This window comes from Staurois parvus, unplaced genomic scaffold (assembly GCF_062004578.1).
Source record: "Staurois parvus isolate SC_StPar_1 unplaced genomic scaffold, SC_StPar_1.0 ptg000015l, whole genome shotgun sequence".
NCBI classification, from domain to species: Eukaryota; Metazoa; Chordata; class Amphibia; order Anura; family Ranidae; genus Staurois; species Staurois parvus.
The window spans coordinates 777,652-793,780 of NW_028317811.1; the positions used below are offsets into that span (position 1 = coordinate 777,652).

A 16,129-nucleotide genomic window follows, 5' to 3' on the forward strand; every position below is an offset into this window, starting at 1 on the left:
TTTATAGTAGAAAAAAAAATGTACAATATGAATATAGTAAATAGCAGACATACTATTATCTGCCAGATAAATTCTAGGAAGCATGTTGTACCAAAATAAATAAAATTGCAATTTAAAGAAACAAAAAAGGGATATTTCATCTACATTGCAGTAAAACTAGCCATAGACATACCTGCATATGAACTGACAAATTGTACACTGCATTATTATATTTAGACTACATTTAGCTTTATTGTTAATGAATGTTTACAAGATAGCTCATAGCATATTCACTTATAAATAGTATGCTCAACAAGCTTTCCTGGAACTGAGAGAAAATCACTGTCTGCAACAGATTCTTGATAGCCTGAAAGTGTTCACACGTAGTTAAGTGTAATAACATTTATCACTGCATTTTGTCTGCATGAAAAGATTTTGTTACTTACTAGCAAAAGGTATTTTCAGAACAGAGTTTGCTAAGGCGCTATTCTTTCCACCCATTAGAAAAGATTACATCCCTGTTAGAGAGGAGATTCAGGTAAGTTTGAGCAGAACCTAAACCTGTCTGCAGTTCAGTCAACAGGCAAACAAACGGATCATATTATTTAGGCTGCATGCCCGGATAATGTTATTTAAAAAATGTTTAGGGAGAGACCACACTTTTGGTGTTTTTGGGTGTTCAAGCTTCCAGATGTGTTGCTGAGTTTCAAAAACAAAAGGGGAATAGGGCAAAGTTTGGTTTGCAGAAGGTTTAGTCCTTTTTTTTCTCAACCCACTAAAAACAAAAAAAGCAAAAATACATCTTAATGCCTGTACCTAGGCTTTGGCTGTTAGTAAAAGTCAGCATTGATTTGTCAATTAGCAGATGGAGTGCTACCACCCCCAAATGCCAGATCCCCTGGTTTCTCAATGAACAAAAGCCAGTAGGGATCTGTCATTTAGTGGTGGCTTTGCTTTCGCAACTACATGACAGATCCTCGACTCAACAAAAGTCAATAAAACTTGAAATGCAGGTTTGAGAAAAAAAAAAAAGTGTGTTTTATATTGCACTTTAGGCCACATTTAAAGATCCTTCCCCACTGAATGGTACGATTCTAAAAATATGCATTCACACATGTCAATGTATCACAAAAAGTTGACATATGTGGCCCAAAGCAGTGTAATGCACAGAACTCTACACTTGTAGAAGGGATAACCAGGACTCAGCAACCTTGAAGAAAACAGGGCATACATTTAGGCAAAAGAGGCAGATGGTTCCAGACTAGCATAAAATATGTTAGCTATGCTTGCAGCATCTTGTATCAAAACTTCCAGTGTGCCCAACATTCAAAACCTTAGCCTGACAGATCTGCAGTAATGTAACTTCAGTTAGTACGCGTCTTAAGGAGGTACAGGTTTAACAAAAAGTGATTCTAAAAGGCTTTTTTTATTTTTATTTTTTTTAAGAAAAAATAACAAAAACATTTCTATACTTACCTACTGTGTGCAGTGGTTTTGCACAGCGCAGATTGGATCCTCCTCTTCTTGGGTCCCCGCTGGCACTCCTGGCCCCTCCCTGTCGGGTGCCCCCACAGCAAGCAGCTTGCTATGGAGGAACCTGTGGCTCGGCCCCACCCTCCTCTTCTCATAGGCTCACTGACTGTGATTGACAGCAGTGTGAGCCAATAGCTCCCGCTTTTGTCTCAGCCAATGAGGAAAGAAAGTCATGGGATACTTGAGACTCCAGTGCACATCACTGGATCGAGAGGGGGCTTAGGTGAGTATTGGGGGGGATGCTGCACAGAAAAGGTTTTTGACCTTCATGCATAATAAAAGCTCAAGGTTTTTTACCTTCATGCATTCTATTATTATTATACAGTATTTATAAAGCGCCAATGGTTCGCTCAGCGCTGTACATTACAAAGGGGGACAGAACATGTGACAGAACAATACCAATAGAATGCAAAACATGAGGGGATCGAGGGCCCTGCTCTTTCGAGCTTACAATCTAGGAGACGTATCTTGCCTGAATGCGTCTTCCCAGCACCAGCATGTTGAATGAGTTATTTACTGCTGCAAACACATCCCTCTTGGACATTTTGGTATTCAGAATAAGGTGATGGGATCATCCATAGGGGTTTAAATGCTCTCAACATTCATAAGTTAATCTGATGTTATTTGAAAGATTTTTAAGGAAGAAGTGAGTAGTGAAAGCTTTTCAAGGTACAAGACTAGTTTTGTTTTAGATATATATATATATATATTTTTTTATTATTTATTACGCACACACACAGTGCTCAGCATAAATGAGTACACCCCAACAGATTTGAGCGAACATGGACGACACCCATGCATGCCATTCCTCTGCAGTGTATGCCATATTGTGCCACATGAAACAATCACCTTAGTTTGGCTATTTGTTTAGCTAGCTGCAGTGAACTTGCATGCCGATTTTCTTCAACCCTTCTCGTCGGAAGACAATCCTGTTGAGGTGTTAACTTCCGTGGATGGCCTGGACATCTCTGTGAGATGGCTGCAGTTTCATTTTTGTATCACTTTTGCTACAGTATTCTGACTGATAATTAAAGCTTTGCTGATCTTCTTGTAGTCTTCACCTTTCTTGTGTAAAGAAATTAGTTTATTTCTCAGGCCTTGTGACATTTCTCTTTCATGTGGTGCCATTGCCGACAGCATAAAATGGGAAGGGGTTTTCTTTGTTAAGTAACGCCCTTTTATAATCAACTGTCTGCTGGACACCTGTTTAACAAGAATTCGACTACAGGTGAGTCTAATTGTTAATTAGGATTTTGCAGTCTAAAATTTAGCTTTTCTCCGTAGACTTTCACTGGGGTGTATACATTTTTTGGTCTTGAATGAATTTGTTAGGAAAAATACTTGTATATGCAAATTAATGGGCTCCCAACTGATCCTCGAACCTAAAACTGCAAAAACGAAGATGAGATCTCTGTATTTTTACTTCAAAAGTCCATCTTCATACAAAATCAGATTAATTCAAACAAGCAACTGTACAGTTTCAAGCACTGCAATGCTCACAATGCGCTCAACTAGTTACTTGGTCTGCCAAGCGGCAGTGGACCAGGAATTAGGAAGGCACCCTCAGGTGGTAGGTCAATTAGCCACAGCTCAAGCAATCCCTAAAAATCTATGGAGACATGCTATGGTTCCACAGAATCCTAATTGAGAAAGGCTGCCTTCATAGATAGGAGTAGCAGTCTCTTGGCCATGGTTGAGGTTGAAATGAAAGCTCAACCAACATTAATTTATGAAAGAGTAGGGTGACAATAACTATTTTTTATTTCTTTTTAAGAATTCAGTTTATAAATTCACTTTTTGTTCTCTGTTTTTATATGTTTATTTTTTTGCATTTGTTCAAGAAAAAAAAAAAAAAAAAAAAAAAAAAAAAAAAAAAAAGGGAAGAAGTAGTACTGTCTGTCTTTACTCAACAGGAACTTGCTTGACGTTGGCACCAATGGCCTACCATGATGAAATGCCTAATTTGAAGTATAAATGCATCCTGAATGTAATGCTGCATTTCTTTTTTATGCCAGTTCATAAAAAAGGATGCCCTAAAGCTAAAATGATTACAGAGAAGGATAACTAAATTAATAATGAGCATAAGCACTTTTACAGTTCAATGGAAAGACTGTTAGATTAGATTTCCTGACATTAGAAAACATTCAGACAACTTACAAAATGATCCTTGTATCACATATGTATATAATTCTGATATATTAGTTAATGGTGCTAATTAGGGCAGTTCCGACCAAATATAACGAGAATTGGGTCTTGGAAAGAGCCCTCTAGAGGGAAACAGAGAGGTGACTACTATTGTGCTCTACCTGCATTTTATCATCATAGTAGGACCATTAGCACAATTAGTTGGCTACCTCCCTAAGCAGACAATCACTCTGCCACAATCAATTTCTTCCTAGTTTCAACCCGTTGTACAGCAAAATGTTCTTATTTTACATGGGACATTTAAAGTGAATGTATAGCCAAAACTGTTTCTTTTAGTTTGGGATAGCAGTATTATGCCTTTTAATGCGCAGGCAAACTGTCTCTTGTTTCAGGAAGGGGTTTGCACAGAAATTAAAGAGAAAGAAGGGCCTAATCTCAGAAGGGAACACTAAAAGGATCACCAGATTCAGCACATAAGCACAGAATTCCCCCTATCCAGCATACAATGGAGCCTTGGTATAAAAACTGGTGTAAATGAAGTGCTTTACAAAAGTGAAGAACTAACCAAAATTCAATCTGATATCCAAATTTTTTCAAGTAGTAAAATATCAAAACTTGATTGGTCACAATGGTCCAGGGCTCGACAAATCCCAGGTGCCAAGTCACCATGGAAACTAGAAATTGCATCTTGGCGCCTGGGCTTTTGTCAGCCCATTCACTGTTAGCAGTGGTATTGCTATAGGGGTTCAGACCGAACCTGGGTGGCCCCATGAGAGTTACCTGGTTTCATCATCATAGTTGCCATTGGCTGATGTTCAGACACATTTCCCAGGATAAGTCCTGGCATTGTGGCTCTTTCAGTACTGTGTTTATATTCTTCCCATATTCCTGCTGTGCCTAGATTCTGCATGCTGCAGAGCCCACCCCCTCCAGCCAGTTCTCTCAGATTCACTGGTATACTGGCTACAGTAGATCCCGCCCCTGTCTCTGCCCGCCTTGTCCTCATAGCTGGGTGCACACAATGCCCGGGTTGTGGGTGCTGCTGGGCTACAGTGCCCTTGGATGAGAATCTGGGCAGGGCTCCTCTATCCCCCCTACTTCTGTTCTTCACCATCTTCTAGCTGCATGACATCGGATCACAGATGAGTGAGTCTAGGAAACTGCACCACACCCCAGTGCTGGAGGGGGCTATACAAGTTCACTTGCACTGCCTCTGTATTGGGGGGGGGGGGATGTTCTACTATGGGGGGGTCTGTACTGGGGGAAAAGGAGATTCTACTACTAAAAAGGAGTCTGTACGGGGGAAAGGGGGAGGTTCTACTACCGAGGGATCTGTACAATAAATGTTTGGGTTTTTTTATTTAAAAAAAAACTGGCTCCTAAATTTTTTAGCTGGCTCCTAGATTCAAAGCAAATTTGTCAAGCCATGCTGTGGTCAATTGCTGTACTTTAAATGTTGGAGAGTTCTGTATAGAGTTTGCATATACATTTAATATACACTCACCGGCCACTTTAATGGGTACACCTTGCTAATGCCAAGAAAATATCCCTCACACCATTACACCACCACCACCAGCCTGAACCGTTGATACAAGGCAGGATGGATCCATGCTTTCATGTTTACATCAAATTCTGACTCTACCATCTGAATGTCGCAGCAGCCAGTTTTCCTATTCTCCACTGACATCAACAAGGCATTTTCGTCCACACAACTGCCACTCACTAGATATATTTTCTCACTTTTGGACCATTTATTATTTATTTATTTCAGGTACTTATATAGCGCCGTCAATTTACGCAGTGCTTTACATATATATTGTACATTCACATCAGTCCCTGACCCTCAAGGGGTGTACAATCTAAAGGTCCCTAACTTACATTCATGCATACATATATATACACAAGGGCCAATTTTAGACAGGATCCAATTAACCTACTAGCATGTCTTTGGAGTGTGGGAGGAAACCGGAGTACCCGGAGGAAACCCACACATGCACAGGGAGAACATGCAAACTCCAGGCAGGAGGTGCTGTGGCTGGGATTCGAACCAACAACCCTTGTACTGCCACGTGGAAGTGCTAACCATTTAGCCACTGTGCTGCCCATATGCTCTGTAAACCCTAGAGATAGAGCCATGTGATTGGCTGATTAGCAATTGAACAGGTGTACCTAATAAAGAGGCCGGTGAGTATATATTCAGTGGCATTGAATAAAAATCATTCAGAATTACAGATTTGCACAGAAGTATGGTAAATATCTCCATAAGTATTGAGCAGAGATGAACATTGATAACATCACCCAGTAAGTCTTTATTGAGCAAAAAGCCAGCTTCCTAAACAGTCTCCACCTGTCAGCCATGTCCTTCCGATGTATTTCACCCTAAATTAGCGTATTTATATTTTACTGCTACTAATAAGCCTAATCATGGTGAAATGTGTCAGTAAGCATGAGTGACTTTTGGATACATAAAGACTTACTGGGTGATTCACAGAGATTAGCAGACGGCATTGCAGTTCTCAATGAAATACAAGCATGGTAGCCACTGAACTCATACTCCATTGACACTGCCTCCAGCTTTCTAACAAAAATGTGCATTTATTATTTATTTTTTGCAAGAGATGGACTAAGCCTTTAAGTTGTCATAAAAGTGTAGCCTTAAAATCACATGAGTAGGAGTGTATGCTGTAATCCATTTGTAATCTTTCCTTGTCCAATCAGGAATGTCTGTTTAAGGTCAAGCTATCGGCTGACCTGTTACTGGCTAAACTCAAGGCTGAAAAATGACACTACTCACAGGCTGCTGAAGAAGACAAAAAACGGTCATTGAACACTGCATTTAATTTTCTTTCATATAATCCTGATGGCAGATGTACTGTATGTACTTCAAGACAACAAAGATGTCTCCCCTGGGACATTTTAGCAGCAACAATGGCACAATAGAAAAACAGCATTTATGTTCAAAATCTTAAAAGCAATCCTAAAAATCTAATTTTATTGTGTTTGTATAAAGGTCTTTCCATGGAAGACAAAAAGTTAGTCTTCTCTGGGCAACTTTAATGTTACAAGGAAACATATTATGCAGTTTTATACCATACAATATAAATGTCAGATATGTCTTGGTTACACTAATCCTCCACCTGCGGTCTTTCAGACTTTGAAATCCTAATGCGAATACCTAGAGTGCTTGCTGTGGATGGGCACTGCCGTATGCACCTGGCCTGTGTTTGACCTCTTTGGGGGCTCTGGCCTACTTGGGTGGATGTGTGGGTTTCCCAGGGTGACTCATTCAAATAGTGAAAGTGGTCTCCACAGTTTAAAACCTATTGGACCCTTCCAGCTTTCCCTGATGAAGACTTATTCATAGTCAAAATGCAGTGCGATTATTATACTGGAGATTAATATTTGGCATTGTAATCTCCATGTAGATTCTGCAATTGTACCAGAGATTGACCGGACAGCATTGGCATCGTGTCCACTGCAGACATATTGTACCGGAGATTGACCGGACAGCATTGGCATCATGTCCACTGCAGACATATCTGACATTTATATTGGTGTGGTATAGAATTGCACAATAAGATGTTTGCATGCAACATTGAAGTTGCCCAAACAAGACCAACTTTTTGTCTTTCATGGAAAGGTTTTTATACAAACACAATAAAATTTGATTTTTAGGATTCTGTTTTTAAGGTTCTTTGATTATAAATACGGTTTTTCTATTGTACTATTGTTGCTGCTAAAATGTCCCAGGGAGACATCTTTGTTGTCTTGCAGTACTAAACAAGGAGATGTAGCAGCATGACATTCACAATACCATCAACCCCTAATGTGTGATGTACTGTATGTGTTCCTTGTTCTACAACAAAACATAAATAAACGTATGAAACCACGTGCCTGAGAACGTTAATCTACAGATTGTGGGCAAAAACTGATTAACATAGCATTCACAAACAAAATCAAAAAGGAAAGTTTGTCTTTTCCAATATTAGAGAACTTGGGCTTCTTTTGGCAGCAGGGGAAGATGTGCAATAAGATAGACACTAAATATGAGTAAATAGAACTGCTTTGCCCATTTGATTCCTGGGACCTGGTACATCCTAGGTTTTGATTATTAACGAAGTGCATATTATACTGGAACTATAAAAACATTGTAAAATTCAAATGATGCAAGACTTATTTTGACCAGAATATATAATTTTTTTTTTTTGGGGGGGGGGGTCCTAATTCATAACCATATTTGGCATTCTGGTGAATGGTGAAGATGTACACTGATCTGTGATGTTTCCAGTTTCCAGCTGGCTGTTGCAGCACCCACTACCTTTAAGCCCACTGCAAGAATGTGTGCAATGGGAATACTACCATTAATTCATAACTATCTGCAATGTTGGTGAAAGATACACTATACTGCCGAAAGTATTGGGACGCCTGCCTTTGCACACACATGAACTTTAATGGCATCCCAGTTTAAGTCCGTAGGGATCAATATTGAGTTGGCCCACCCTTTGTAGCTATAACATCTTCAACTCTTCTGGGAAGACTGTCCAAAAGGTTAAGGAGTGTGTCTATGGGAATGTTTGACCATTCTTCCAGAAGCTCATTTGTGAGGTCAGGTACGGATGTTGGACAACAACGCCTGGCTCACAGTCTCTGCTCTAATTCATCCCAAATGTGTTCTATTGGGTTGTGGTAAGGACTATGTGCAGGCTAGTCAAGTTCCTCCACCCCAAACTCACTCATCCAGGTCTTTATGGACCTTGCTTTATGTACTGGTGAGCAGTCATGTTGGAACAGGAAGGTGCCATTCTCAAATTGTTCCCAAAAAGTTGGAAGCATGAAATGGTCCAAAATGTCTTGGTATGTCTTAGGAGTTCCCCGCACTGGAACTAAGGGACCAAGCCCAACCCCTAAAAGAACCTCCCCACACCATAATCCCCCCTCCACCACACTTTACACTTGACACAATGCAGTCAGGCAAGTACCGTTCTCCTGGAAATTGCCAAACCCAGCCCAGGACTACACAGGAGGCAAGAGGATTTGAGGGTTTTACCTCCCCTTGTTTGACAAGACTTCCTTTCCCCACTTTTGGAAAGCAATCTGTGCCCCACTACATCTGATGATGGTTAGTACCCAGCCAATACGTTTTTGTTTGAATGAATGATGACTTTCTTTAGCAAGTCTTCAAATATATTTGGATTTTTGCTTAATTGCTGACCACGTCTTATGGTTGTTGGAGGTTTCTCCTTATTCATTCAGATGCTACTGATCTATATCTAGCAGGAACTATCCAGGAGTGTGCTAGTATCATTGGCTGGGTTTTATGTTTTGTTCCCTGAAGAAGTGGGTTGCATCCCACGAAATGCGTTGGAATTTACAAGCAAAAACACCTGACAGTCTCAAGCGGATATCAATCAATTACTTGTTTTTCAGCACCTATGACATTGTCCAATTAGGTGTTGTTTCAATACCATTTATGTCTCCATGGTTAATCATGTATTTTTATTTACGATTTCCATAGTTTCTCTGCCCCTATGTAGTGGCTGCCACCCATGACGCCTCAGTGTCTAGGACGTCAACAGCAACCTTTTTTTTTTGTTGATTGTAATTTTATGTTTTTTCATGTATATGCCAAACATTTTTTCCACCCATAGGTGGTTTTTTACCCTAATAAAAAGGTGTTCAATTTTATCTATTGCCTATACGTGTTTACTATATTTTCAATGTTATGGTGTGGTACCTTCAAAGCCCCATTAGCTTTTTTAGCTCGGGTTTTTCTCAACTATGTTTCCTAGGGGTGTGGTACCAGTAAAGCTAATATACAAGGCTAGGTAGAGTTACATTCCATCCTTTTCCCACCCTCCCCATTATTCAAACCCAGACACACCCATCAGATTGCTAGACAGAGAAGCGCGATTCGTCACTCCAGAGAACACGTCTCCACTGCTCTAGAGTCCAGTGGCAGCGTACTTTATGCCACTGCATCCGATGCTTTGTATTGCACTTGGTGATGTAGGGCTTTGATGCAGCTGCTCAGCCATGGAAGGCCACTCCATGAAGCTCTCTATGCACTGTTGTGCTAATCTGAAGGCCACATGAAGTTTGGAGGTCTTTAGCTATTGACTCTGCAGACAGTTGGTGACTTCTGCGCACTGTGCACTTCAGCATGCGCTGACCCCGCTCTGTCATTTTACGTGTCCTACCATTTTGTAGCAGAGTTGCTGTTGTTCCCAGTTGCTTCCACTTTGTTATAATACCACAGACAGTTGACCGTGGAATATTTAGTAGCAAGGAAATTTCATGGATGGACTTATTGCAACCTATCACAGTGCCACGCTTGAATTCACTGAGCTCCTGAGAGCAACCCATTCTTTCACAAATGTTTGTAGAAGCAGTCTGCATGCCTAGGTGCTTGATTTTATACACCTGTGGCCATGGAGGTGATTGGAACACCTGAATCTAATGATTTGGAGGGGTGTCCCAATACGTTTTAGCAATATAGTGAGTATGTCCAAAATGCTCAAAATCCTGGAATGTCTGAAATGACTTTCCATAGTAGGTATTAACTGGACATTAGACATGTGCGTTTTGTTTCATTACAAATCAAAATGCAGACAAAATGTCTGTTATTTGGGGATTCAGATGTATTCGAATCTTTAAATCACAATAGTAATGAATTTCAATTAATCCAAAATATAACAAAAACAATTAATTCCTATTAATGTGTTTCATTCGGATGACATGATGAGATAGTTTGGGCCTAAACATCTGAAATAACGTAACATAATGAATAATCCAAATTAATTTGGATCCACTTGTTTTTATTCTAGTGATCGTAGCATGAATATAGTAATACAATTCTTATTGCATTGGGGTTGAGAGACCATTTGTTTAATTTCTTTGTGCAGGGCCCAACAAATAAAGTCAGTTGGGAATGCAGAAAAGTATTCAACTTAAAAACATAAATTAATACATCTTAATTATGTTAAAATGAATATAGTCAATCGTCCGACAATAACAAAAGAATACAAGAACTTCTGAAAATACAAATCGATTCAGAATATTTACTCTCCTGAAATAACCAATCGTTCTGAAAACTGATCATTCGAACATATCGAATATGACGAAACAAAAAAGATTTTTTTGTTGTGCACACCTCTATTGGGTATATGTATGTCTGAAGTGACTGTACATAATATGTGATTACTTGGTATAAAGTATGTCTGATGACTGGCTGCAATACACAGTAATTAGGTATACAGCAAGTATGTATAAAGCAACTGGTCTTAATTTGTGATAACTACTTATGAGAAGGTCTGAAGTGTCAGGCCATAAATTCATAATAACCAAGTATAATTATGTCTATATTGATTGGCCATAGTATGTCATAACTGCGTAGAAGTATTTCTGAAGTGACTGGGCCAGTTGCTTCAGACATACTTATACCAAGTTATTTTGTATTAGAGACACTCAATTTAGACATACTGTAGTTGTACTGGGTTGTTGCATATAATGGGTGTGGCCTAAAAATGCATAGATGAAGTCTATTTAAACCCAAAAAACACAAATTTTTTATTGCAGCTTATTGATGCTAAAGGGGGCAATACACAGTATTAAGAACTAAGGGTATGCAGACTCTTGAACAGGGGTAATTTCATCCGTTTACTTGTTGCCATGTTTTGTTTTATGATTGTGCCATTCTGTTATGATCTACAGTTGAATATGAATCCTATAAGAAATAAAATAAATGTGTTTTGCCTGTTCACTCATGTTTTCTTTAACCACTTCCCATCCGGCCATGTACATAAATGGCCGGAAGGGAGCTGTGCTGAAGTGGGTCAGCGTTTATAAACAGCCCCCTCTCCCTGGGAGCGCACAGCTCCACGATCCGATGCCCGTTGTGTCCGGAGGACTGATCACTGTATGGGACTTCTGTGTGAGGTCCCGATTCATGCGATCAATGATTTGCCAATCAGTGATCACATGAATAGTAGCAAACAAGATGTCATTTCCTGACATCATTGCTTACTACTTGTGAAATCTGTGAATGATCAAAGAGGTCACATGGTACAAGGCTATTCACAACAGCCTTGTACCATGTGACAAACTGTGACCAATCACAGCTCACACAGGATTTCTCAATGGCTGCAAGAATGCAGCCAGAGAGAAAAGAGAAATGATTGCTTTTACAGCCTTTATGGCTGTAAAAGCAGTCAGTGTAAAAAAAGAAAAAAAATCATCACCCTCCACAAGTAGTGCAGTGTCACTATGGTGACACTGTACTGCTAGGGTGATGGTATGTAAAAACACAAAAAAAACAAATATTCAAAAAAATAAAAATGTAAAAAATGTTTTTTGAAAAATTATAAATTTTTGGTTTTAAACTAATTTTGGTTATTTGTTTTACTAAAAAAGATAGCTGGATACATTTTGACCAAGATTTATGAAGAAAGATTATTTATTTGTAAAATTTTATAAGAAAAGCTTTTTTTTTTTTTCAAAATGTTTGGACTTTTTCATTTAAAAGCAAAAAAATAAAAATCCCAGTGGTGAATAATTACCACCAAAATAAAGTTTTATCGGTCTAAAAAAAATGCTAAAAAAATGCAAAAAAATTCATACGGGTACAGTGTTGCATGACCACACAATTGTCATTCACAGTGTGATAGCACTGAAAGCTAAAAATTGGCCTGGATAGGAAGGGGGTGAAAGTGTCCGGACTTGAAGTAGTTAAACATGGTACCTACAGGGGGTTATTTGCTAAGGCTGGAGAGTGGAAAATCTGGTGCAGCTCTGCATAGAAACCACCAATCAGTTTCCAGGTTTTATTGACAAAACTTAAAAGAGCAAGCGGAATTTAGAAGCTGATTTGCTACCTTGCACAGCTGCATCATATTCTGAGTGAACCAGTTTTAGTAAATTTCAACCACGTATATAATTCACCAAGGATATGCAAATTTTTGACTAGAACTGTATTTTGGACACAAGTGGTAGTGTGGCCCATGTTCTTCTGTCTGCCAACTATCCTGTTTATATTTTAGCTTTAAGAAAAAAAACTTTTTTTCTTTGTATAATGCTTTACGTTTGAATAATAGGGATGCCTCTGGAGTGTTGAAACAACACAGTATAAAATTGTGCGCCCTGTATATAGAAATTGGAAAGGATGTTGTTAGGTGATGATATGCACAAAATTCTTCACTATCAGAGTTGAGCCAAGAAATACAATAGCTGCCATTTTTAAAAACACTAATATACACAAAATGTATGCTGTCAAAGCACGACAACTATGAAATCATTGGACCATATTTGGGCCTTTTAAAATGTATACATCCAGCAGATGGTGCTAGAAATATGCTTCCAGATAGAAATAATGGCATGAAACGACCACTAAGAAAAAAAAAAGAAAAAAGTAATTTATGTGAAAATATCATATACAATGTAAGTATGGGCAAAATAAAAATGCCATATGATGTAGTCTGTTACTTAGTGTCGACAAAGCAGGTTTGGTTATAGCACTAGTATATTTTAGGCCCCCCCCCCCCCCCCAAAAAAAAAAAAAAAAAGTTAAAACCCCAAACATATTTTCTGAAAGCAGAGATGATGGATACTAAAAATATCAAGCCTTACAATTACATGTGCCTGTGAAATGGCTACAAGCTTTGGTACCCAAAATTGTCCATATGTGACACTTTAAAAGTCTTTACAGGTTTTTTTCTCTTTAAGAGAGTTAAACATGAATGATGGCCCTAGAATTGTTGCTCTAATTCAGACATTCACGGTGATATGCAACATATGTAGCGCAATTCTTGTTTTTGTACATAGGCACACCCGACGCTTGTGTATGTTCTTGAGTGTGTACCTGGGGGCTGGGAACTCAAATTTTTATATACTTATTTTTTTATTATTGTATATGCTACTTTTTTTAAATTTACACTTGACGTTATTGCTATCACATAGGGGACCAATAGGGAGTTCTCAGGTGTCTAAACGGGCTACCATTCACGTTCATACATTGTGGCAGAATCACCAGGTGAAAATAAAGGAAAAAAATCCTACAAAAAAGGAAACTAACGCAGCTACAATATCTAAAGGACTGCTAAGCTGCAATATAAAATAAAATGTGTTTTTGGGTTTAAATAGACTTCCTCTATGCATCTTTAGGCCACACCCATTATTCAGTACAATGTAGCCAAACCCACTGCACATCCTGTGATTTTAAGGTGCCACTCTTGCTCAAGTTCCAAAAGTTGGGGGAGGCGGGTATGTGGTAATAAAGATATAAAAACACATGCAAATATGTATACATTATTTAGCATATACCTGATCATTGGTGACTGGAATGGCAACAAAGTAGTTTGGACGAGCTCTTCTTTTACAGTCAGAATGTTGCTGGTTTTCTGGGGATGTTTGGTCTCTCTCTACTGCCTCTGTGGTTTTCATTTTTGAATCCCTTATCTCCATCTGCTCCACTGAATCACATATAGTTTTATGTTCAGGGTCTAACTTTTCTTTTTCAGAAATGTGGATATTGGTTTGGAATCCTGCAGAGATAACATTTGTTTGTTGCAGTTTTTCTGCTGTTTGGTGGGTTTCTGAGTCACATTTTTCCTGTGTATCTGATGGTAGAAATTGATTGCCTTTACTTCTGTTGTCCAGATCCTCTTGATAGTCTTCCTCAGTGTTCTCAGGAGCATCATCACTCTTCTGAACTGCTGTCAGTGTAGAGGTATTGGCTTTTAGTTTGTGATGTGCACATTTATATCTTCTAAAATATCTTTTCCTTTTCCATGATTTTTTTTCCTGCTTTCTTTTATTACTCAACTCAGCTTTAACTATAATAGAAAAATTAAATAAAATATTTTAGATATACACAAAGAATAAATGTAAAACAAAAATATGATGACATTTTAGAGCACATAGGAAAATCGCAAGGACTTCTTTTGTATATTTGTATGCTTTCCAAAAGAATTCAATGAATAATAATATTTTTATTTTACATTAGGGGGCATTATTTTTCTTCGATAATCAATTACCTTACCTTTAAAAAATACTTATTGCCTAAAACCAGCTGCAAATCTACAGTGTCATCTCTCCCACAGCCCTTTATAAATAATGCACTATTATTTTTCTGGTAGGCTTACAATAATGTCCCCATTCTAAAATATACTCCTTGAATGCCTTTGCTTCCAGAATACACAGACCAGCAAGTAGCCTGCAGACCAGTGCTGCATACTATAGCCTGCAGCACTGATGGAGCAGATTTTTTTTTAGTCGGTAAATCATCTTCTGTTCAACCACAGTGCCCATACAGCAATCAACATTCAGTTGGTCCCTGCTGAACCGCACACATTTCAATCCATTTATGGCCAGCTTTAGAGTAAATCTTTCTGTTGTACGGCCACAGTGCAGGTGGCCTGGTTAGTGTGAATGTGCGGTGAGCAGACACCCCGGAAAGGAGGCAGTTTGTACAGCAGGCGTAACGCGTAGGGAAGGAGCTTTGACGTCACAATGCTTTACAGATCTAGAGATACCAGCTGGCTGCACACAGGACAGAAATCAGTAGCAGTATTGGAGACAATTACTCTGCATAAAGCGCTTTTAAATACTGCACATGTGAGTGTAACATTTTAGCACTGATGATAAAGAACTATGTTCTGGTTATTTTATTTGACATTGTAACTGATGGGAGGAGAGCAACTAGATGAGTGAAGGGGATCCAGATCTGTTGGATACCAATCCCATCCATACTTGACCCATTAAAAAGGGACACAAGCTTTATATGACCTCACTTAACGGCCTGGTCATATATCTAAGGTGAGCGCACAACTGGTGGGGGTGCACAAGTGTTGAATAATTACAGACACAGACATAGAAGCACCTGATATATTGCACTAAAGTGATTGAAGATAACCAAGGAGTTAAATAGGGACATTTTCTTATATTCTGTTGGATTAATTTAATTTTTGCACTAATGTTTTAGTTTGTTGCAATTTTGAGTGGAGCACAGCACATTTTTGATATCTTAGAGTAAACCTTTCATGAGAGAATTGCAGAAGTTGCTTTCTGCTACTAAAATTCCTAGTCATCTGACTTTATGGGGTTTATTTACTAAAGCTGTAGAGTCCAAAATCAGACTTCCTTCTGCATAGAAACCAATCAGCTTCTAACCTCAGCTTGTTCAATGAAGCTTTGGCAATGAAACCTGGAAGCTGATTGGTTTCTATGCAGAAGGGAGTCTGATTTTGGACTCTCCAGCTTTAGTAAATAAACCCCTATGTATCACCTCTGAGTCACTGAACCAGAAAATGCATGCTGTTGATACATTTATAACTCCTTATGTGCATACTTGTGCTATGTCAGTGAATAAGAAAAAGTATTGAAGACAGAGGTTCTGCATGACAGCCAGGCAACTGCCATTTGCATCAACCATGGTTGCCTATAAAGTGGTATTAAACCCAAAAGCAAACATATTGCAGCT

The 16,129-nt window shown here is 38.8% G+C and overlaps 1 protein-coding gene across 1 annotated transcript in view; it reads right to left on the reverse strand.

The window, feature by feature from the left end:
- LOC149473423 (uncharacterized) overlaps positions 1–16,129 on the reverse strand; it is a 93,475-nt gene that overhangs the window by 35,306 nt on the left and 42,040 nt on the right. The window contains exon 3 of the mRNA XM_089678584.1: positions 13,972–14,483. Within this exon, the coding sequence (XP_089534710.1) occupies positions 13,972–14,483 (512 nt within the window). The remainder of the gene's footprint in view (positions 1–13,971; positions 14,484–16,129) is intronic.